The 24226-nt window shown below is 37.8% G+C and overlaps 1 protein-coding gene across 3 annotated transcripts; it reads right to left on the bottom strand.

Annotated features, from left to right (window-relative positions):
* Positions 1-482: 482 nt before the first annotated feature.
* wt1b (WT1 transcription factor b) lies at positions 483-18391 on the bottom strand. Of its 3 annotated transcripts, none has more exons than XM_082182260.1 (9): positions 17648-18391; positions 15131-15253; positions 12868-12958; positions 8259-8330; positions 6545-6635; positions 4927-5071; positions 4050-4139; positions 1193-1276; positions 483-1067 (listed from the first exon to the last, which is right to left on the bottom strand). In XM_082182260.1, exons 1-9 carry the CDS (start codon positions 18021-18023, stop codon positions 946-948), a joined length of 1194 nt encoding a protein of 397 aa, XP_082038386.1. In that variant the 5' UTR covers positions 18024-18391; the 3' UTR covers positions 483-945. The 3 variants fall into 3 exon arrangements, with proteins under 3 accessions (XP_082038386.1, XP_082038385.1, XP_082038387.1); XM_082182259.1 differs by having other exon boundaries at positions 1184-1276; positions 17648-18388; XM_082182261.1 differs by lacking the exons at positions 12868-12958; positions 15131-15253; positions 17648-18391 and adding an exon at positions 8469-8902 and having other exon boundaries at positions 1184-1276.
* Positions 18392-24226: the final 5835 nt, after the last annotated feature.

Genomic DNA, 24226 nt, shown 5'->3' with positions numbered 1-24226 from the left:
TTTAAAGAAATTACGCTTTTTAGTCTAGTGTAAGGATTCCACGTATGTATGATGGGCACATTTATTTCTTTTTTTAATATGAAAATGTCTGACACTCCATAAAGTCTCTTTTTTTAATTATTTTTTTATGATTGATTCAAGGATAAATGGCCTCACAGACTAATAACCTCATACATTTTGCGTATCTCTGTGCACAGAAAATATATAAAGTTCTCTCACAAAATCCTCCATTTGCACAAAATTATTATTCTAAATAAGGGAGCATGTTCCCTTCCCACAAGTAGTAATTTGCATTAAACATGTGCATATAAGGACGGGACGATCTAATGGTGGATTATTTTCACACAAATGTCAAATATTTTTATACATGCATATTTGCATACATTATATATTCATGTATAACATTATAATTTAACATTTGAGTGAAATGATTCCACCATTAGATTGTTCCCTCCCAATGAAAACACTGGATGTCCTGAGAATTTTGTTAAATGTAGTTTATTATAAAATGCTTTTTTTTTTAAAGAAAGACTGCTGTCACTTGACAAATAATATATACAAAGGCATTACAGTGCATGTGATTGTTACACTTATTTTCCAAATTAAGAAATGAATTCAAGTGACTGTCTTACCATTTTGAAATGCAAGTATACCCAGTGCAATCAACTCCATGTACAGTATGTAAAAAAAAAAAAAAAAACTATTATAAATTGTAATTCTTATGTACAAAATGAGATGATCCAAAATAATCCAGACAGTGTTCCCATGTCAAATGCAATATGGCAAAACTCCAATATAAGTGCATATTTGTATGCATTCAGTAACATTTGCTTCTTACAGGGATGCTTTGATAATGTAGTACAGTCACCGCTGTAGTTGACTGACTGACAGAGTGTCTCAGCGTCTGTGTGTCTATATACAGTGTGTGTGTGTGTGTACAGTGTCTCAAACAGCAGACTGGAACTTGTTCAAGTTTCTCTGATGCATACTGTGATGTCGGACCAGCTCATCTGAGCGAGCGAACTTCTTCTGACAGCTGGGCCAGCGGCACGTGAACGGCTTCTCGCCTGAGAACCACGACAGAGAAAACACAACACACTTTACTGACGTGCTCTAATGGAAACAATTCATATGAAACCAATAGATCAAATGGTTTTTGAGAAGTTAAAAAAGGCTTACGCACTTGTTTTACCTGTATGAGTCCGAGTGTGGGTCTTAAGGTGGTCTGAGCGTGAAAACTTTCTTTGACATGTCTCACACTGAAAGGGTTTGACGCCTACAGGACCAAAGAGAGCAGGAGACAGAGAGACAGCTGCGGTGGGCTTCAGATACTTCATCAAAGTCATGGATTAGTGGGTGGGGCTAACTAATTCTACTGCATTTGATTGGACAAAAGTTTGGATACGCCCCTGAGTACAAGATGAGTCAGCAATATTTTTGGAAAGACTGTGACTTTTACGTTCTAATAGTTCAAGCTTTTAATGCTACATGCTAAAAGTATATGTAATGAATGTTTTAGGGGTACATTATACTCTTAAAGGGGTAGTTCACCCAAAAAAATGAATATTCTTTCATTAATTACTAGGGGTGGCACGGTACATGAAAAAACATCCGAACCGTTCGGTTCGCTTGTCTCGGTTCGGTGCGTGTGTGCGTCGCGCGGTTCGCACGGTTCGACGCATGCGCAATGTAGCCTTGTGCCCGTGCTACTGCTAATACAATGCTAAATCATAAATCAGACAAATGTAGAATAACATTACAATGTCCAGCAATCGATTTAAATAGTACACTGGGTTTACTTAGACATTTAATGAGATCAACTCCACTAGGCTATATGTTGTTTTTTTCACGTGAATAAATAGGCTACATAGATCGACTGTTCCACGTACCGGTATGTAGGCTACTTTAATGGTCCAGTGGCAGAACTTGCCAAGCGTGTCAAAGGTTCTGAGTTCTAATCTGCACTCGTATATATTTTTCTTTTTCATCAAAACCGATTATGTTTATCAGCGGTTGTATATCAAGCAGGGACAGATTTGTATGAATTTTGTTTTGTGATTTCATCGGAACGAATAGAGTAGCCTAGAGTCTCCTCAACGGACTGAAGCGCGCGTCTGAGTGAAGAATGTGCGGCCGCTGCGGTGTGTGCGCGAGCCACGAGAACACTGCATCAGCGCCACTGATCGCAACGGCAACGAGCACTTTGATCACTTGATTAAAAAAAACACATTTCAGCGCTAGATTGCTTCTTATTTAACAAACGAACGAAACGAATACTTTGCTAGTTAACTGGAAATGTTTTATTTATTTGTATTGGTACATCCGTGCTGGGACATAATATCAACCCTGGCAAAAAGTGGTGACAAATAACTGTCCGACACAGCCCACGGGAAATGAGAAGCTGCGTTTTGCAAACACACCCCATTTATGAAATAAATTAATTAATAATTAGATAATTCAGCTATATATCATATGCTGAAGTAAATTTTTGGAGTGTTAAAGATTAAAAGAAAAAACAACAACAAGAACCGTACAGAACCGAAAACCGTGACCCTAAAACCGTGATACGAACCGAACCGTGGGTTTTGTGAACCGTGCCACCCCTATTAATTACTCACCCTCATGTCGTTCCAAACCCGTAAGACTTTCGTTCATCTTAGAAACACAAATAGAGATATTTTTGATGAAATCTAAGAGCTTTCTGTGCCTCCATTGACAGCTACACAACTGACGCTTCGACGCTTCAAAAAGTTCATAAAGAGATTATAAAACTAATTCATATTAATTGAGAGATTTAGTCCAACATTTTCGGAAGAGACACGATCACTTTATATGATGAACAGATCGAATTTAGGCTTTTTTTCACTTATAAACATTCATCAACGCACACATCTTATATGGTAAACAGAAGCTCAAGCATGTTCTCTTGACACGTGAGAACCAATGAGGTTCATTCTCTTGTTACGCATCACGTTTGAGCTTCAGCAAGAACCAATGAGGTTCATTCTCTTGTTACGCATCACGTTTGAGCTTCAGCAAGAACCAATGAGGTTCATTCTCTTGTTACGCATCACGTTTGAGCTTCAGCAAGAACCAATGAGGTTCATTCTCGTGTTACGCATCACGTTTGAGCTTCAGCAAGAATCAATGAGGTTCATTCTCTTGTTACGCATCACGTTTGAGCTTCAGCAAGAACCAATGAGGTTCATTCTCTTGTTACGCATCACGTTTGAGCTTCAGCAAGAACCAATGAGGTTCATTCTCTTGTTACGCATCACGTTTGAGCTTCAGTAAGAACCAATGAGGTTCATTCTCTTGTTACGCATCACGTTTGAGCTTCAGCAAGAACCAATGAGGTTCATTCTCTTGTTACGCATCACGTTTGAGCTTCAGCAAGAACCAATGAGGTTTGTTCTCGCGCGTCAAGCAGGTTCAGTTGAGCTTCTGTTGATGTTTGCTGATCAATGTTAAAATGTGAATAAAAGCCTAAAAATGTAATCTGTTAAATTCGGACTAAACCAATTCATATGGATTAGTTTAATGATCTCTTGATGAACTTTTTGAGGCGTCAAAGTGTCAGTTGTGTAGCTGTCAATGGAGGGACAGAAAGCTCTCAGATTTCAGCAAAAAGATCTTCATTTGTGTTTCGAAGATGAACGAAAGTCTTACGGGTTTGGAACGACATGAGGGAGAGTAAATGGACAGAATCTTCATTTTTGGGTGAATTATCTCTTTAAAAAATAAAGGTTCCAACGGGGGGTTTCACAGCGATGCCACAGAAAAAAACTTTTTTCGCTTTCTAAAGAAAAACTGCTTTCAGTGAGCAGTTCCTAAAAAAAAAAAAATTCTTAATGTGAAGAACATTAAAAAAAAATCTAAAGAACCCTTTATGGGACAGAAAGATTCCATTGATGTTAAAGGTTCTTCATGGAACCAAAGATGCCAGTAAAGAACCTTTATTTTTAAGAGTGAGGAATATAAATGACCTCAAATCTAATGAACTAAAAGCTACAAAACTCCAAAATGTATTTCTATTAGACGTGACTAACCTGTGTGTCTGCGCTGGTGTCTCTTGAGCTGGTCAGATCTGGAAAACCTGCGGCCACAGCCTGTGTAGTCACACTGGTACGGCTTCTCACCTGGACGTGACAGAGAACAGCATCATAACTGTTCTTCTGACAGTGTGTGTGTTTAGACTAGACAAGAGGAAACCTGTGGACAACACTGGGGGCTCTGCAGCTTCCACAAGGGGGCGCTGTTTCAACCCAGCATTTACTTTGTTGATATTTTCTAAGTGTCAGACATTCTTCTGTAACACTCCACATGCCGTGAGGTCACAAATTCGGCCACTCCAGATGTTTTTGTGTAATTCTGGTGATTCTTGGTCAACTTTGAGGTGTTTTTAATTATGCATTAGTATATGTTGAAATAAGCCATTGTCATAGTTAGTTCATGTCAGTTAACTAATGTTAAAGTGTTAATATCCATGGTGATTTACTGTTTTATCATTTTATATAAAATTTACAGCAATGCATATTTAAATGCATTCATTTAGTAGATGCTTTTATCCAAAGTGAACTATCACTTTATGTGTGAATGAAATTCTTTTTCTAAGGTTTTACAAATAATAATAACTGTGTTGCAATGATTCATGTTTACTGTAAAGTGTCTTTTTGGGTTGTTTAACCCCATGTTTAGTTCTTGTGTGTTGCAGAACTTGTCACGTCTTCTAATTTAAGCTCCTGTGTGCAGTCAATGTCTGCCAAACTCTTATTGGACGTTTGAAAAAATAGATGAATTATGACTGTTGCATAACGCTGTAAATCTTTTTTAAGAGAAAAAAGCAAAGATCGGTTTGGATTGTTTGTGACCCCAAACTGAAAGAGTAAAATCGTGCATGTTTTGTCCGGGCCACATGGACCTCACCTGTGTGCTTCCTGCCGTGCATCTGCAGGTGGGACAGTTTGAAGTATCTCTTACTACAGCCTGGGTAAGAGCACATGAACGGACGTTTCTCACTGCTCTCTGATGATTTAATGGAGGGAGTGATGCCTGGTACTCTCCGCACATCCTGAAGAAGAAAAAAACGGAGAATAATTGGCAATCAACAAACTCTATTTGCCAATTCAGCTGCACTTTTGAGCCCTTGTTTGTTTTAACTTCTGGGTTTCCAAACCCTGTGTAAGTTCTGCATCTCAACAAACCCTTTTATCTTGTGGCCTGTTAAATATCAGTTTATCTTTTAAAAGCCTTAATGGGAACGCTTTAAAGTAAAGTTCTAAACATACATGCACACACACTACTCTCTGGACAATATCAATTTTCTAAAGCACTGATGGATGTTCACTCACACACTACAGACTGAAGTAGAGTCAGACTGTCCTCTTACTGAGACTGAGACCTCCTCTGCTCCGTATGCATATATCTAGTTCAGTCATGAAACTTTAGATGGCGCGTGCTGATAGGTCTTTCACATGCAATCCACCAGCAATCACACTATTACCACATGACACAAGCTGATTGGCCTCTGCTGATTCTGTAAATGAGATTGCTTGCTCAACTTAGAATAGTCTGGTTCAGTGTTCGCTGTAGGCATATTCCTTCATGAAACCCTCCACCTCCCCCAGCTCCACCTGCCTAAATCTGCTACTGGATCTATGTACTGTATGTCTATACATGCAGCAGGAGCATATCTTACATGTGTGTCTGTGAATATAAAGGCAGTAGCAAGACTGTGTTCTGCAGAAGCGTAGCAGAAAAACGTTAACATATTCATTAACATGCCAAAACTGAGTTGTCATGATTGAACTAATGATCTTTTGTCTTCTCAGTTTTCAACAGGCCTGACTAATCAAACACGTGCTTTTACTCTTGAGGTGCGGACTGTGTGCTCTCCGTCCTGGCCTTGGACTCGACACATGCGGAGGGGGAAGTGTGTGTGTGTGTGTGTGTGTGTGTGTGTGTGTGTGTGTGTGTGTGTGTGTGTGTGTGTGTGTGTGTGTGTGTGTGTGTGTGTGTGTGTGTGTGTGTGTGTGTGTGTGTGTGTGTGTGTGTGTGTGTGTGTGTGACCTTGAGCTGAACCTGACTGTATCGCCGGCACGAGTGTGTGTTGTTGAGAGGATATTTATCGATTTGAGGCGTTAGACTTTATAATAACTTTCATTAATAATAATCAACAGTAAAAACCCAACATTATTACATTAAGTTTGGGGTCAGTAAGATTTAAAAAATGTATTTTTATTCAGCAAGGATGCATCAAATTGATCAAAAGTGACAGTAAAGACATTTATAATTTTACACAAGATTTTATTTTAATTATATGCTGTTCTTTTGAACGTTCTATTCATCAAAGAATCCTGAAAAAAAGTATAATGTTTTCCACACAAATATGAAGCAGCACAACTGTTTTCAACATTGATAATATTTTGAGCAATAAATAATAATTCAGTGCACTTTATGATGATGTAATTGTGAGAATGCAAACTGTGTGTGCAGTTGAATGGGTATGTGTATGAGTTTGTCTCTGTGTTTTGCAGACACCCACCTGTAATCCTCTGAACACACCATGTGTGTGTATGTGATACTGTGTGCTGCAGCTGTACACCAAGGGATCGGCCTCATAACTGCCACTGTGACTGGACACAAATCCACAGATAGAGACCAGTTACAGCAGATAAAACAAGACCACTCACAGAGGGTAAGCAAAATAACTTCAGGAAAAATGACTTTTCATCTCACAGATCAGACTTTATGACTGGCAATTGCGTGTTTATCTCTCACAACTCTCACAAAAAAAGTATTTAATATATAAGTATTTAGTATATAAGACTTTTTCCCCAAAATTCTGAGATATAAGAAAAAAGTTTTTAAAGATTTTAAGATGTAATTGTGACTTAGGCCTGTCTCACAATTCTGACTTTTTTGTAATTGCCAGGTTATATCTCAAAATGTGGACTTTTATACTCAGAATTATAAACTCGGAATGTGAAAAATAAAGTGAGAATTAAATAAAGAGAGAAAAAATGGAATTGCGAGAAATAAAGCAATAATTACAAGATATAAACTCACCGCTGCGAGGGGAAAAGTCGGTTTATAAGTTTATATCTCACAAAGAAAAAAGTTAGAATTGGGAGATATAAAAGTATATAAAATTACAAGCTTCCATAGCATAGCACATGAACCTAAAACCAATAAGATTCCTGGTAAAGAAGATCCAGAAAAAGGACAGATTTAAACAAGTTGAACACGTGAGAGCTCTGCTATATATGAGTGAGCTTTTCCTCCTTATTAACAAAAGGATGTTATTATAGCCAGAAATAGCTGCCGTAACTGTCATAAATGATAGCAAAGGAGGACTGTTAGCGTGGAGGGGGATCTGTAGTGTGGGGAGTAACGGATGAAGAGCTGAAGGCCTATAAAGCTTCTTCTTTGTCCGACTCACTTCACATTTCAGACTACATAATCAGCCATTGCTGGTCCAGTCCTCCCACAGCCCATCCATTCATCCGTTCAGCAGATAAACACACTGTTGTCATGGCAATGGGTGTGAGGAAGGTGGAGACCAAATCTTTTATCTAGACAGCTGGCATAAATATTCTGTCCAGCATCCCAGTCACCTATTCCAGTGGCAGAGTTCATCTGCCGTCCTAGACACACACACATACACTCAATCACTCAAAAACAACCCAAAAGAGGGACTTCACCTCTGCTCTTCAGCCAGTCTGGATGTCTTCATTTTAACACACACACACAAACACACTACCCCTCAATGCCCCTTCGGCAGACCCAAGGTAAGACACTCTATCTGGGTTGGACTGGTTGACTGAGCAGGATTCATTCCTACCGTCACCACAGCATAATTCATGCTCCTACTTCACACTGATCTTTTGTTTCAAAGTGCAGAGCTACATTAGAGAAGAGTGCAGTCCTTTCTTTAAAACAGACACCATTACAACAGAGCAGAAGATGGCACAGATCACGAGATGAGAAGAGAGCCGAGGAGGATATAAAAAAATGTAGGGTATAAAATATTTTCTCAAGGGATGGGATGGGTAGGAAAGAAAAGAAAAGAAAAGAAAAGAAAAGAAAAGAAAAGGGTTGGAAAGGAAAGGAAAGGAAAGGAAAGGAAAGGAAAGGAAAGGAAAGGAAAGGAAAGGAAAGGAAAGGAAAGGAAAGGAAAGGAAAGGAAAGGAAAGGAAAGGAAAGGAAAGGAAAGGAAAGGAAAGGAAAGGAAAGGAAAGGAAAGTGTTGATCTTTACCTCTTTACACTGGGTGTCACAGGATTCCAGGAAACACATTCTAACTGTGACGCCATCTGGTACAGATTATCACTGCAGGATAGAAGAGAGAAATCATGTGACAACTTTCACTACTCAGCTTCTCAAGAAGCACAAAGCTTTTAAAAAGGGGAAGAGACAAGCCAAAAATAGGACTAAAAAACACAGAAAGAGAAAAACTGTTTCACAGACTGATTAGAAGTGCACATGTCAGCAGTGTGGTGTCCTGATGTCTCTTTATAATCATCCACCGCTGATTCATAACCACGTTCTTAGCCGTAAAACTGGAGGCTTGTTTGGCCCTGTGGAAACTGCTAACATCATGAATCTCAGCCAGATCTCACGTCACGTGGTCCTGGCCGGAGAGGCCAGTGCCTGGCACAGTGATGTCAGAGTGTGATGTCACACTGATTCTGGGTATCGTGGGAAGGATTTGGGGAAATGATCTCGACTCGTACACTTTTCTCTGTGCCAATATTGCAGTTTTTGAAGGCCGGACAGTTTCTTTGAGGAACAAAGTGTATCAAACTACACTATTGTTTGTTCATTTATTTATTTATTAATAATAATAATAATGATAAAAAATTATTGTTAAACTATCATAAAATATCATAAAATAAATTATAATTGTTATATATTTAGTTAAATTTTTCTTTATAAAAGATGATTGTCTATTTTTTATTTAATAACAGTAAAAATGTATAATATAATATAATATAATATAATATAATATAATATAATATAATATAATATAATATAATATAATATAATATAATATAATATAATCAGAAAATAAAGAAGTCATGGTGATTTTTCATTAATGGACTGGTTGCCACATTGCTTCCAAATAAATGACTTTCCATTACAGCTCACACCAGTGAGTGTTTCAAAATGCAACTTCTAGGCCAAACACTGATGAAAAATAAGGTGGAATTTCCCTTTTTCACACCCCTCTGATTTCACTACGAGCGATGGCCCGAGGGTTACTGGAACACAGTGTAATGCGAGTGAGTGAGATTGTTTGTGTGTGTGTATTTTCTTGTGATGGTTTCCAAAGGCAGTTTATAGTGAGAAGGGGGAATAATTGGAACGCTTTGTTCGGGTCTTATCAAAACTGGATGTGTTATGAAGTGTTCTGTGTTCTCCTTTTTCTCTAAACTACATGAAAGCAGAATCTGAAGAATGCACACTGATTCCTATGTGACTGATAAGAAGCTGCATTTCTCTTTTATCGTCTTCTTTCTCACCCTTCTATTAAGGAATTGTTTACTCCAAAATGAATTTCTTCAATAATTACTCGCCCTCTAGAAATTCCAAATCTGTGTGTTGATATATTTCAATTGGACATGAAAGAGATATTTAGCAGAATCTTCATACAAATCAGTACAATATATAAAAACAAATTTTCAAAAGAAATTAATACTTGTATTCAGAAAGGATGCATTAAATTGAACAAAGTTATGTTACAAAAGATTCTTATTTCAAATAAGCACTGCTCTTCTGAACGTTCTATTCAGAACTATCAGCGAATCATGGTTTCCACAAAAATATTAAGCAGCATAACTGTTTTGAACATTGATAATAATCAGAAATGTTTCTTGAGCAGCAAATCAGCATATTAGAAGGATCATGTGACACTGACTGGAGTAATGATGCTGAAAATTCAGCTTTGATCATAGCTTTAATTACATTTTAAAGGGATAGTTCACTTTGAAATTAAATTTTGGTATGTTTTAGCTTACCTCAAGGGCATCCAAGATGTAGGTGTCTTTTTTTCCGCAGCAGTTTCAATTTTGATATTTTTAGGTCAAACCGTTCTTGTCTGTCAGTCATATAATGCAGGTCGATGGTCACTGTCTCAAAGAGCAAGCACAGAGTCCAAATTAAAACAATTCCCCGTCGTCCAAATTAAACAATTCCCCATCGTAAGTACACATTGATACCTGCGAAACCGTAGCCAATGCGACATCTAGTGTATATATCTATACCCGCCCGCGCTCTCAGATCACTTGGACATGGCTGTGTATAAGAGGTAAAAACGATATAAATACTGTTCGTTTTCTCACACAAACCGCTCGTTTCGTGTCTTAGGCCATCAATGTGTACTTACGATGGGGAATTGTTTAATTTGGACGACGGGGAATTGTTTTAATTTGGACTCTGTGCTTGCTCTTTGAGACAGTGACCATAGACCTGCATTATATGACTGACAGACAAGAACGGTTTGACCTAAAAATATCAAAATTGAAACTACTGCGGAAAAAAAGACACCTACATCTTGGATGCCCTTGAGGTAAGCTAAAACATACCAAAAATTAATTTCAAAGTGAACTATCCCTTTAAAATATATTCAAATAGAAAACAGTTTTAAAAATGTTAATATTATTTCACCATATTAGTTTTTACAGTATTTTTGATTAAATAAATGCAGCCTTGACACGCATAATTGGTGAGACTTGAAAACAGTAGTTTTGAACTGTGCTGAACATTTTTATTTACTGATTATGATTTAAAATAACAGTGTTGGAATGACACGAGGGCAAGTAAATAATGACTGGATCTGATTGCTTTTCCAATCAAAGCTCTCTTCTCCTTACAATAATATTCATCTTTTGCATACATGGCTCTTTCTTTTAAACGTCCTGATTTTTCTGAGTCAGACGCGTTCCTTGGTCAACATATTTTGTTGATCCTGGGACAACATTTCTGTGTGAAAATGTAACCCTAACCCTACCCCTAAACCTAACCCTACGCATAAATTATCCCTAAAATCAGAGGGAAATAATAGGTGAATAACACTGACGTAGAAGCCTGATTGTAAGCCTAAACTTGAACTGTAAACTTGTCCCTCAAATCTGATTGGTTGATTGGAATGTTGTCGCAGTATCAACAAAGATGTTGATCCAGGAACATGTTGTACTTGGTGAAAACAGGTTCTGCCTTTCTGTCCTTCCCCCTCTCTCTCCACCACTCGTGTCTCTAGGGAAGCCCAGGCCGAGATGGGAAGAAGAATTCAGAGGAAACGGGTAGTAGATCACTGTGAGTGTATTTTGGCCTGCTGAGAGCTGCTGTGCAGTTCTTAACCTTTGTGCAGACAGCAAGACTCACTGCAGACTTATGGGGATTTATCTGAGCCATCCAGACTGAGCTTCACTGAACCTCCATTCAGTCTCAGACAGCAGAGGAGCAGTGCCACAGCAGACACACCATCAGCAATACATATTTCACTTCTTACACTAATTAATGTGCCTTTCAAAGGAATGCTCCGGGTTCAATACAAGTTCAGCTCTATCGACAGCGAATGTGATTTCCACAGAAAAGGTCTTTGTAAAAACAGCAAAAATCTTCTTCACAGTGACACATGTAGATCTTTTGATTCCCATTGCATGGGATTGGGAATAAACAGTAAAAAATATGCAGATTTGTTTTAACCACGTGAGGCGTCGACTCTCACCTCAGCTTACGCTACTCCTACATCATAGGTCGGGTCAGAGGTCACTCTTCCGCCGGAACTAGACTCGCGTACGACTGTTACCAGAAGCCATGGTGATTATAGTTTATAAAGTTATAAATATGGATATTTTTCTTACAAAAACGCATCGCTTTGCTTCAGAAGGCCTTTATTGACCCCCTGGAGTCATGGATTACTTTTATGATGGATGGATGCGCTTTTTTGGTACCATTCACTCCCATTATAAAGCTTGAAAGAGCCAGGATATTTTATAATATAAGTCCGATTGTGTTTGGTTGAAAGAAGAAAGTCATGTACACCTAGGATGGCTTGAGGATGAGTCAATTATGGGATAATTTTTATTTTTGGGTGAACTATCCCTTTAAGCTTGTTACCCTCTGTGAACATATACTGTACCTCACTGTTGTTAGATCTATCTCTCCTTGTATCTGAGTCTGCCCTCTCATTACAACAATATATAGCCTCACATTTCTGCTATGAACCCTCCAGAATGCCTTTGAGATTTGAGCTTTTTTTACAGACTGAGGGACAATATAATATCCAGGAATTTCCCTTTATTTCGGCAGTTGCATCAACAATTCTTTGTGTTTTTGTAACTTCTTGTAATTCATGGCTGCTTGCTTCCTCTATGATGCAATTTATTGCATTTCTATTGTTATTATTTCATGCATGACAAATCATTGAGGGTTATTAACTTAATAAGTTTGGTAACACTTTACAATATGGTTCATAAGTTAACATTAGTTAATGTATTAACTAACATGAACTGACAATGAGCAATCCATTTGTTACAGTGTTTATTAATCTTTGTTAATGTTAGTTAATAAAAATACAGCTGTTCATTGTTTGTGCATGTTAGTTCACAGTGCATTAACTAATGTTAACAATTACAACCTTTCATTTTAATTATGCATTAGTAAATGTTGAAATGAATATGAACAAAGATTAATAAATGCTGTAGAAGTATTGTTCATGTTAACTAATGTTAACTAATGAACCTTATTGTAAAGTGTTACCTAAAGTTTTAATAATCTTCATAATAATGGAAACATATGCTTAACTATGTCTGTTATTACACCGAGTGTAATTTGCATTGAGTAACTGTGATAAGGAAGGTACCTGTTGAAGGTGTTCCTCAAAAGCAAAGCCTGACTGTCAGGAGGACTGTGGCACCCATAGACAGGTGGTGGGACGGGGTACTGTTGCTCACCTGCATAATCACAAAATCAAAGCACATATTACAACCCTCAAAGAGCATATATGTCAACCATATCTGAAAGAAAGTGAAACAAAGCGTTTTACAGTAGAGCTAACACTAACAGAGAGTGTGGCCTGGTCTTCACTGCGGTTATCCAAACAGCGCAGGGCTCGCTGAGACCATAAAGCAGTCAGCAGAGTTTCTGAGGGCTCACTGTTCATTTCTTAGGGCAACAGTCAGGGATTCAGTCCCCCGGCAGCACTAAAAACATTCTTCTCCACAATTCTGCTTCCTTCTGTTAGCTGGCCGAAGAAGACAGCCCATCATTTATGTGCCAGAGTAATTTACTGTATGCTTAATGAACTTAGAAACTGTTGCATTCAGTGTGTTTGAGTGTTTGAGGAAGGACACGGAGAGGTAAAAATAAGAGCGAGAAGGGAGGAAAAAAGGAGAGTATTTACTGCCCTGACATTAAAACTCCATCTGACACGTAACCTCGAGATGATCCTTGCGGGGCTTTAGTTCCTCTCTGAGCTGCAGATACAGTGATCTCCAGATATCTACACGTCTTATTTGTCATACTTTACTTAAATATACTCTATCCTGCACAGCCCTTGTGCAAACTTTTAAAAAGAGAACTTATTACGGAAATAATAAACTTAAAAAGGAATAGTTCACTTAAAAATGAAAATTCTTATTCAAAATTCAGGGTGGAGAACATATGAGGAATCCAATAACCAATGTATTGCATTGCTTCAATGACAAAAGATAATTCATTTTATGTGAAAGACAAGTGGATTAGGGAGCTATGGCTCGAAATAAGTGGAGAAGTTTGGCTGGAGATATGTACTCAGGCTCAAAAAGTCACGAACGCCAATTTGTGGAAGGAATTTCGGTGGAAGATAAATAACAGATTTTTCAGAACACCACAAGTTGTGGCTAAAATGAATCCGAATCAATCAAGTCAATGTTGGAGGGGGTGTGGAGAGACAATGGCTACTCACTCACATGTTTTTTGCCAATGGCCATTGTTAGATCATTTTTGGAAATCCATTTTTACATATATTAATAAAGTATTGAATGTTGAACTGATAAGAGAAGGACAAATATGTATTTATTACAGATATTACTGGTAGCAGCAAAGAAAACAATTACAATAAAATGGCTGAAAAAGGAGTCGCCAAACCAAGCTGAATGGCTAACAATTTTAAGAAATATTTACACTGTGGAAAAGATGACATATTCGTTGAGATTACAGAGGGAACTTTTTATTGAAAGATGGGACTTGACCATATACGTAAGCGCGTGTGAATGCATTGAACCCTTGTACAGGATATTGTTTCTGACTGGAAGTAATTGCTGTATAAGGAGATTTGAAGAATATAAAAAAATAAAAAAATGAAAATTCTGTCATCATTTACTCACCCTCAAGTTGTTTCAAACCTGTATGAATTTCTTTCTTCTGCTGAACACAAAAGAATATATTTTGAAGAATGTCGGTAACCAGACAGTTGATGGACCCCATTGACTTCCAGTAGGAAAAAGAAAATACTATGGAAGTCAATGGGGTCCATTAACTTTGGTTACCGACATTCTTCAAAATATCTTCTTTTGTGTTCAGCAGAAGAAAGAAATTCACACAGTTTTGAAACAACTTGAGGATGAGTAAATGATGACATAATTTTCATTTTTAAGTGAACTATTCCTTAAAATGTGAAGTGATTACAATGTTATTTACAGTTTAAATGTATATTAAATGCAATTAGTTTAACTTAAGAGTGCTTTTTTGACCCAATTACATCCATCTTTATATGTCATGTCATAATTACTTTTATTGTCTTTGAAATATGGTTAAAGTGTACTGACGAATATACCAACAAGCATTTATGGTAGACTAAAATATACAATTAAGCATACTTTTGTTTCTCATGGGTGAGCAAAGTATTTAAAGGTGAAGTGTGTGATATCTGTCACAGACAGATAGCTCCGCCTCCACACTCACCCCATTGGTTGAGTTATTGTTGCTGTGTTGGAATGGTCAGGATGCTCAAACAAACAGTATTTACCAACTTTCCACAGAAATCAATCTACAATTGTCTCACTTTTGCATCATAATTATTCATCATCATTTATTCAAAGGCTTTTACTGCTTTATAGGTCACACTGAGAACATATTTTCCTTACCCATAGTGCTTTGTGGGGACATGGGGTCCTCGTGTTTGAAGGTATTGTTGGGGAATGGAGGTGTGTGGTGTGCAGGTGTGTGACCGTAGCTGGGAGCTCCATCAAATGCTACTGTACCATAACCTGTGAGAGAAACAGACAAAACAAGTAAGTGTTTGTTTGTCTGTTTGTTCTTAATGAAATCAAACTTTTTTCACTAGATATCCATTCTCCTCAATAGACAAAGAGACCAGGTGAAACATCACACAAACATTGTTTTATACTGACAGACAGAGGAAAAAGTCAAACAGAGTTAAGTCACACTAAAGAAAAAATGGTAACACTTTACAATATGGTTTCATTTGTTAATGTAAGTTAACTTGGACTCAGAATGAACAACACTTCTACAGCATTTCTTAATGCTAGTTAATGTTAATCTCAAGATTTACAAACATGTTTTTGTTCAAGTTTAAGATCATGTTAGCATTAGTTATACACATACTTGTTGTACCCTATAATACCAGTAATATTAATATACATAAACATCCATTGGCTGAAAAACTGTTCAACTAATGCAAACACTGAAAAGGTCTCACCACTCCTAACAAATACACATTATAGTTTTACAATACACATCCCTCGCCATCAGACTTATAATTCATAACCCGCTTGGGACCAATGAGCTTTTGCAATTAATCACAATGTCATTGGGACTTTTCCTAAAGTTAATCTAATAATAAATGAAATGCAGGGAGACTGTGTCTAATCTAGTCTACAATCAAGTACTGTGATTTAAACTGTGATTGTGAGTGCAGATTTAAAGGAGAGAAGCTCTTCAAGCGTTTCACATGCTGCTGTAAGTCAGTCATCAACACAAAGAAGAAAAAAATATAGATAGATTGATTCTCCTGTGAGACTTATATTGTATATTGAATGTCCAATGCTGGTTCCATGAAATGAATACCTATAAATAAAGACCAATCTTAATATCCACTGAGCTAAATCACTGCAGAAAACAACATTTGACGCTTTATCTTAACCTCTTAAGACCATTTCATTTGACATTTTTATGTTTTTTAATAAAGCACTTTATCACTGTTTCGGTTTACTGAAAATTACGGTTTCAGTATTTATTTAGTTGGTTCACTGTAAATTACTTATTTAACCATTTGAGAAACATTTCAGTATATTTTCCTTTAAAACATCAGAGAGCGTCAATCTTCTGCTTTCCCAATAGTTTTAAGGAGACTGTAAGTGCCCAGAATCTGGCTGGAGCGACATAAAGATCCATACGTTTATCAAAGCATATAAATGCCTTTATATCGTATTATTCAGATATTTTACTTCTATATGTCCATGTTAACCCATATAGATGATTTCAGATTATTCATTAAAACTAGGTTGCACTTTATTTTACAGTACGTGCACTTTCAATGTACTTACCCACAAGCGTACTGAGTAGTGTACGGTAACTGCACGGGTTAAGTTAAGGTTTAGGAGTAGGTTCAGGGTTAGTACCATACAACGATAAAGTATGTTCATGCCAAACAGGATTGTAAAACAAAGTGCTACCAAAAACTATTTATGTAGTCGTTTAATGAAAAGTGCATGTTTAACCGCACTCTAAGAAAAGCTGGTTACACTTTATTTTGAGGTGTCTTTGTTACACTGTAATTTTACATTTAAGCACTAAGTAATATTAAGAAACTACATGTAGTTATAGGGTTATGGTTAGGGTTTGGTTTGGTTTAGGGTTAGTTGCATGCAAGTATGCATAATTTACAGTTATTACTATAGTAACTACATGTAACATATATGTAACAATGACACTGTAAAATAAAGCGTTACCGAAAAATCTTTCAAATAATGTAATGTGCTGTGTTAATATGAAGGAATTTTCCGTATTGATTTTTCACAGGTGTATAACCAGTATTTTGAATTATTGCATTGTTTTGTGTTTTAGGGTTAAACATTTTTTGTAAACTTAACGGATAATGTCCTGGCAGAAGATTACCTGTACCTTTTGTTTGTTTGTTTGTTTGTTTGTTTTCTACAATATGCTGGTTATCATATACAATATGATGTGATTAAAATAATTATTATTTGAACAATTCAATTTCTTAATAATTTCTAAATCAGGTGAATCACAAACGTGTATAACTTTAAGATTGAACTGACTTCAAATGCATGATTAATGCACTTTTCAGAAATAATATTTTGAGGGTAATATGAGATCCTCCATGAGTTATTTTTTATCAACAAACTCCTAAACTTTACAAACACACGCCTACAATACATTGTAAAAACAAACAAATCTTTGATTTTAGTCAACTAAATTTACTGTGTTTGTGCAAATGATTTGTCAAATGTATTTAAATTGGCAAAAAAAAAAAGTTATCCAACTTTTCTAAGTAAAAAAAAAAAAAAAAAAAGTTATTAACGAGTCCAATTACGTTTTGGACACCAATTACAGAGACACACAGATAATGTGGCTCATGACAGAGCGCCTGTGATCCAGGAACGGGACGGCTGTCTCACCCTGGTTGCGCGGGACAGGAGGGTTCTCCAGATACGGCCCGCCGGAGAACATCCGGCTCTGGCTGGAGGGAGAATCAGCAAACGGCATCCCTGTGAGCTGGCCTGAGAAGTGCACGGTGAAGGCCCCCAAACCGCAGTGAGGATCCTCATGAGTGTCTGCGGGCCCCCAGACCGGCTCCTGTTTGACGAAGGAGTGTGAGGGAAGAGATCCGTACGGGGAGGCCGGGTGAAAGTCCAGCATCGGTCCCCACTGTGGAGCTCCGCTGAGAGGCAGGGAACAGCTGGAGTCCCTCCCCGGCAGCGCTGGGACCGCTGGAAGCAGGGCGCTCAGGTCTCTGACGTCCGATCCCATCAGGCCGCACGGCTCAGTCAGCATTTAGGAGGATTTTCTTCGCTGCAACACCCTTGAATATCTGCACACTAGATTTCAAGAAGAACACAGAGGTCTCCTGCGCTGACAACTATAGGAAAAAGACTTTAAAATTTCAAAGACAAGATCTTGAAGGGTCTATCAGCCCTTGAAGAGGTCACGTCAAGGTCCAGTCAAGCAGAAGTCGTGTTTGTCTGCTGGGAAGCGCTGGGGATGTGGTAGTAGAACTGCATGGGAGAGTCTGAGCAGGAGTAACTTCACTCTTATCCATTTGTCTGGGACTATCAGCTCTAAAAAAAACACCCCACCATCTCCAGAGGAGGAGCCACAAGCTTCACTTCTTCTGTACCTTACTCATCTTTTACTCGAACAGCACTTTCAGTCCTCGTCTGACTAATGTCTGTGAATGTGTGTGCATGAATAAGTGTGTGTGTGTGGGTGGGTGGGTGGGTGGGTGTGTGTGTGTGTGGGTGTTTGTTTGTTTGTTGCTTTAGTTAGCATGAAACCTAATTGTGTAGCTGTTTCTCATAGAACAGAATTGATTTTATTTGTTAGTGTTATTTTGTTAAATCAAAGTAAATACACACACTTAATTTCCCTAAAATAAGTGTTCTGTGTTTGCATAGATGGTTCCATTAAGAACCTTTAACATCCATGGAATCTTTCCATTGCACAAAAGGTTCTTTTTTATTTGGAAAAAAGGGTTCTTAAGATTATTTAAAATGTTCTTCACACTAAGAACTGTTGACTGGAAGGTTCTTTGGGGAATCAAAAATGGTTCTTCTATTGCATTGCTAAAAACAAACAAAAAAACTTTTTTGGAACCTTTATTTTTAAGCTAAAAAAGTTTTGCAGTTTTGCTTTTCTCCTCAATCTCAAATGTAAGTGCATTATATGTTTAGGGTGTACTGAATGAATGCAGATAAGGGTCTCCGACTGAAGTGTTGACACTGTGTTCTCCGTGGGGAAGAATAAATGAGTGCTATCTAAGGGATTTGTGTTGTCAAAGTGAAGATTCAATTAAGCTGATGGATGTGCATTGGGATTGAGCAACACTGTTGTGAAATACCAGCACCGTGTGTAGCCTGTTTGAAAAAATAAGAGATGTAAATGAAAGGCAAAAGGGGATTTTTCAATTTTGCTAGTGAATACTGAATGCTGCTTCATGATGACATAATTTAGATTTAATTTGTTTATGTATTTAGATTCACTACCATTCAAATCTTAATTTTCTTTTAATGTTTTTGAAAATGTCTCTTCTACTCACCAAGGCTGCATTTATTTGATACAGTAATATTGTGAAATATTATTCAAATTTAAGATAGCTGTTTTCTACTTGAATATATTTTAAAATGTAATTTATTCCTGTGATCAAAGCTGAATTTTCAGCATCATTACTCCAGTCTTCACATGATCCTTCAGAAATAATTCTAATCTGCTGATTTGTTGCTGAAGAAACATTTCTGATTATTATCAATGTTCAAAACAGGGACTTCAAATTTTTGCGGAAACTGAGCTTTTTGGGATTCTTAAATGACTAAAAATGATTTTAAATAGAAGTCTTTTGTTACATTGTAAATGTCTATACTGTCAATTTTGGTCAATTTAATGCATCTTTGCAAAATGAAAGTATTGCAAAAATATTACTAACCCCAAACTTTTAAACTGTGGAGTATACAGTTATCTGTTTGAATTTTTTATATTTTTATTTTTTTTGCTGTTTAACACAAACAATTCATGTAATATATATATATATATATATATATATATATATATATATATATATATATATATATATTTATATATATATTTATATATATATATATTGGGCCCTATTTTAACGATCTGAAACGCAAGTATCAAAGTCGAAACGCAAGTAACTTTGTGGGCGGATCTCGGGCGCTGTTGCTATTATACCGGCGGGATAAATTACTCTTGCGCTCAATGCAAATCTAAAATGGGTTGGTCTGAAGTAGCTACATTACTCATCTCATAGGTGTGGTTTGGGCGTAACTTGAAATAAACCAATCAGAACATCATCTCACATTCCCTTTAAAAGCAGGCGCACTTGTTCCATGGCGGCTTGCTATTATAACAGCGGATTTGCCGATCACGCCAGGAGCGGTTCACAGCCGAGGAGACCGACGTTCTCGTCAGGGCCGTAAAACACAGAGAAGTGACATTGTATGGGAGAAACACACCCAAATTAGCTTCGGTTAAACAGGCGTATAATAATTTGGGTAAATGTGTAAGCTAGATTAATGCCTATTTTTTCACATCTTCATGGACACCACAATGATTTCCCTCATGTGGAATATTTTTGTGCTGCATCTGTGTAGATGAGAGAAGCAAAGTGTATGCATGTTGTGCACACGCTACATTATGGCCAAGCATGCACCCTTAAAATAGCATCTGAATAACACGCCACTGACTTTAGACTAGGTTTTTCCTGGTCTGTGGCGGAATTGTTTTCTGGAACTGCAAAATAGCACCAGGGAACGTTTGCGCCAGAACACGCCTCCTCTTTTCACTGAACCGCCCCCGGGAGCGCAAGTTCATTCCCTAGTTTACCGACGTGCGTCTGTGGAGGGAAAAGTCCGCTGTGCGTCGGGTGCAAAATAGGAATGATACATGCGTCGGTGTACAAGTCAAATGCACTGGGTGCAAGATAGGGCCCATTGTATTTATGTATATATTATATATTCTGATATCAGATTGGCAAGTTTTGCAGAGAAGGCGCGTGTTTGAATTTAGTAAAGAGGTATAAAATTGCTTAGTGTTCTTACTTTAGGCTTTCTCAGTTAACATAACAGCTTTCCAAAAATATAAAAAAAATGATATGATCAATAAGCCTCAAGCCTCAATGCCTCAAGCAAGGCTGAGCTTCCTAATCAGGGCCAACACCCTCCCAAGCACCCAGAATCTGCATCTCTGGTACGGCTCAGAGGAGATCTGCCAGCTTTGCGGCCATCAGAGCCCCAGCTTACAGCACACTCTGTCCAGCTGCAAGACGGCACTAACCCAAGGATGTTATTGTTGGTGTCATGACCAGGTCCTGCGAAAATTTGCTGAAGTCATCGAAACACGTAGACTGAAAGGGCCAGGCAGCAACATCTCAAGGGCTGATTCAGTTGGTGAGGCAAGGGGGTGAGGCGTTAAGCAGCAGTACAAAGGAGTGGTCCCTGCTGTCACCCGGAGGCCACTGGGAGATGAGAGCTGATCTTGATCGCCAGCTGAAGTTATCGCCACAGCATATCGCCATAACCTCCCTCCGGCCAGACATCGTGCTCTGGTCTGCTAACGCAAGAACATTCATTATGGTTGAACTGACTGAAGATGGCCAGGAGTCTGTGTTTGAGAGCAAGAAGGAGAAGAAGGAGCTTTCAGCTGCATGCACTTTCACCTATTCAGTGGAAGTAGGCTGTCGAGGCTTCACTGGAACCTCCACTCAACGGCTCCTGAAGTCTCTCGGGGTCAGAGGCGCCAGGGTGTCAGAGGCACTAAAAGATCTGGCTGAGGAGGCAGAGCAAGGGAGCTTCAGGCTCTGGCTCCGGAGAAAGGACAAGCGGGGGAATGGAGGATCCTAGGGCTGGCTGCAGGGAGCGGTAGGGAGACGTCCCTGGCGTTGCTCCACCACCCGGAGAAGTTCCGGGATTAAAGGAGCGAAACATCAACGATGGTTGGCTCCCGGCTGACAGCCCAAACGGCACCGGCGAAGGTGCATCAGGCAGAAATGCTTTGCAGGAATTCGTACTTGTGCTTACAACTCATGACAACATCTTTTTTTACATTACTTTAAAATAATCAAAATAAGTTAAGCAATTTTCAACTTTTTTTAATAAGTTCTAAAATATTCAACTAATTTTTTAAGTCTGTTTACTATCATTTAAGTTGAAATGGCTTATACAGTCAGGTTGACTGTACTTAATTTACGGCAGACACTTTTAAATTTTTTTTTTACATTACTCAGGAGGATATGTCTCAATTTGTTCTGGGCTTAGGCTCAGTGCCAGTGAAGAGAGTCATACAGTGATGATGGTCTTGTGAGGTTCAGTCTGTCCTTCTGAGATCACCCCTTCTTTACCTCTTCACCCATGGACATCTGGAGTGTTGGTCTGATAATGTATAAATCCACTTTGTGAGAACTCTGGAGGTGTATGACTGAGACAGACTCCAGCAGAGCCGATTCCTCAATCCATGCATCATCTGTTTTATAATAGCCAAATAATGGGGAATTCCTCACTGGAGACTTGAAGACCATGCCAAAAAGCAACCAGATTTCGCATGGCATTTGTATACAAATGTCTTCAGCAGTGCTCTGCTCTTTGTAATTAAAGTAACACTGTGATGGACTGGCCATCCATCCAGGGAGTCTCACTGTTTACGGCCCGAGACGCAGCGTAGCCATGCTAAAATACACTAGTAACAGCTGTGACACGAACACACACTACACACAGCACTCAACCGCATACTACTCACTTTAGTTTACATTTGTCAGGGAATAAAAAAGTGCAGAACATAATGAATTTTGCTTAATAAAAATAACATAAAGATAGATTTCAGAGAGTGCCAGCTGAGTTGGAACAGTGACAACATTCACCATGTAACACAGCCTCTCCTAGCTTATTGCTTAATTATATTTGGTGGAGCTCTTTGTGATGTAATCGTGGATAGCCGAGGACATAGAAAGGTAAGAGGTCTCAAAGAGGTCATTTGACTGAATAACAGTCAATAACTCCCTGTTTACATACAGTAAAGCAGATGAGATCACATTCACTCCAATAAACACATCCAAGAAAATGACAAATTACTTGTACTTAATGTAATTTTGCTTGTTGTATTCCTCGTTTGTAAGTCGCTTTGGATTAAAGTGTCTGTTAAATCAAAAAATAATAATTTTCTATAAAGTGTTTTAACGTGAAAGAAAGAAAGAAAGAAAGAAAGAAAGAAAGAAAGACAGAAAGAAAGAAAGAAAGAAAGAAAGAAAGAAAGAAAGAAAGAAAGAAAGAAAGAAAGAAAGAAAGAAAGAAAGAAAGAAAGAAAGAAAGAATAATGACACATGTCTCCTGTAGAGCTGCTTATAGTTGAATTGAGTTCGTTTCATCACTGATGAACTTTGCAACATTGACAGTTATTGAACCGAATTAAGCTGAATATTGATACTATTTTCTAGTGTAGAGCTGCTGCTGTTTTACAGCTGAAACTGAATTTTGTTTCATAATTGATGAACTTTGCAACACTGACTTACTGATCTAATTTGACACTACATTGAACTAAATTGAGCTGAATATTGTTATTTTCCTTATTATTACAGTTGAGCTGCTTTAATAATATGACTTTAATATAATGTGACAAGTGCATCTAAAGGAACGTCACAGAGGGCTTAGGATAAAGAAAATCTGAAAAAAACTATGCATGTTGTTAACAATTCAGTTTTGCACAAATCCTTGGACGTATTTCTGTGTATGAAACATGAGTGAAGATTAGAAACATTTAACAAATATTAAAGGGGTCATAACTCAAGCCCTCCCTCCACGGCTGCTTCTTCTGTAGCGTTCATGGGCACAAATATTACAACATCTCAATAGACAACATCACATGTTACACTTACCGATATAAGCTCTGCAATGTCTTGTAACAAAGGAAATACCCTTTTCAACACTGCAAAGAAGAAGGGAAAAAGAGAAAAAAGAAAATAAAGGAAGTGCTCCATAAAATAGGCAAAGTATTTCATAATCTTAATCCAGTGACTAAATGTATCTAAAGGTCCAAAAAGGTCAAAGCCAAAACATGGCGTGTTGAAAAATAATCAAAACATCTGAGAAATAATATCAGTATTAGTAGTGGTGTCTGGAAATGATTACTACTGCTTATTTGCAGGATTCTTAGGATTTAAAGGGATAGTTCATCCAAATATTAATTTAAACATTGATCAACGCACATACTTTCTCACACGTCACACAAGCACGCTTGAGCTTCTACAATGTTTGTTGTGCAGTGTTGGGGTAACACATCAAAAGTAATGCAAGTTATACCTAATCAGATCACTTTTTCAAGTAACGAGAAACGTAACGCATTACTTTACAATAATTAATAATTTAATCACTTACAACAAAATATCTGAGTTACTTTTTCAAATAGTTGCTTAGTTTTCCCATTTATTGACCGGCAGCTTTCCTGTCCCCATGTGAGAAATGTGTTTGCTGTGT

This window comes from Leuciscus leuciscus, assembly GCF_965113295.1.
Source record: "Leuciscus leuciscus genome assembly, chromosome: 10".
Lineage (NCBI taxonomy): Eukaryota > Metazoa > Chordata > Actinopteri > Cypriniformes > Leuciscidae > Leuciscus > Leuciscus leuciscus.
The sequence above is the reverse complement of the archived record's forward strand: the minus strand, read 5'-3'. Positions and strand labels throughout refer to the sequence as shown.

Coding starts and splice junctions, on each gene's coding strand:
- wt1b (XM_082182259.1), bottom strand. CDS start 18,023: ATGCTGACTGAGCCGTGCGGCCTGATGGGATCGGACGTCAGAGACCTG. Junction 6,636..8,258: donor GTGACACCCAGTGTAAAGAG/GTAAAGATCAAC, acceptor ATTTGTGTCCAG/TCACAGTGGCAGTTATGAGG. Junction 4,140..4,926: donor GCACGGCAGGAAGCACACAG/GTGAGGTCCATG, acceptor TGTCACGTCCAG/GTGAGAAGCCGTACCAGTGT.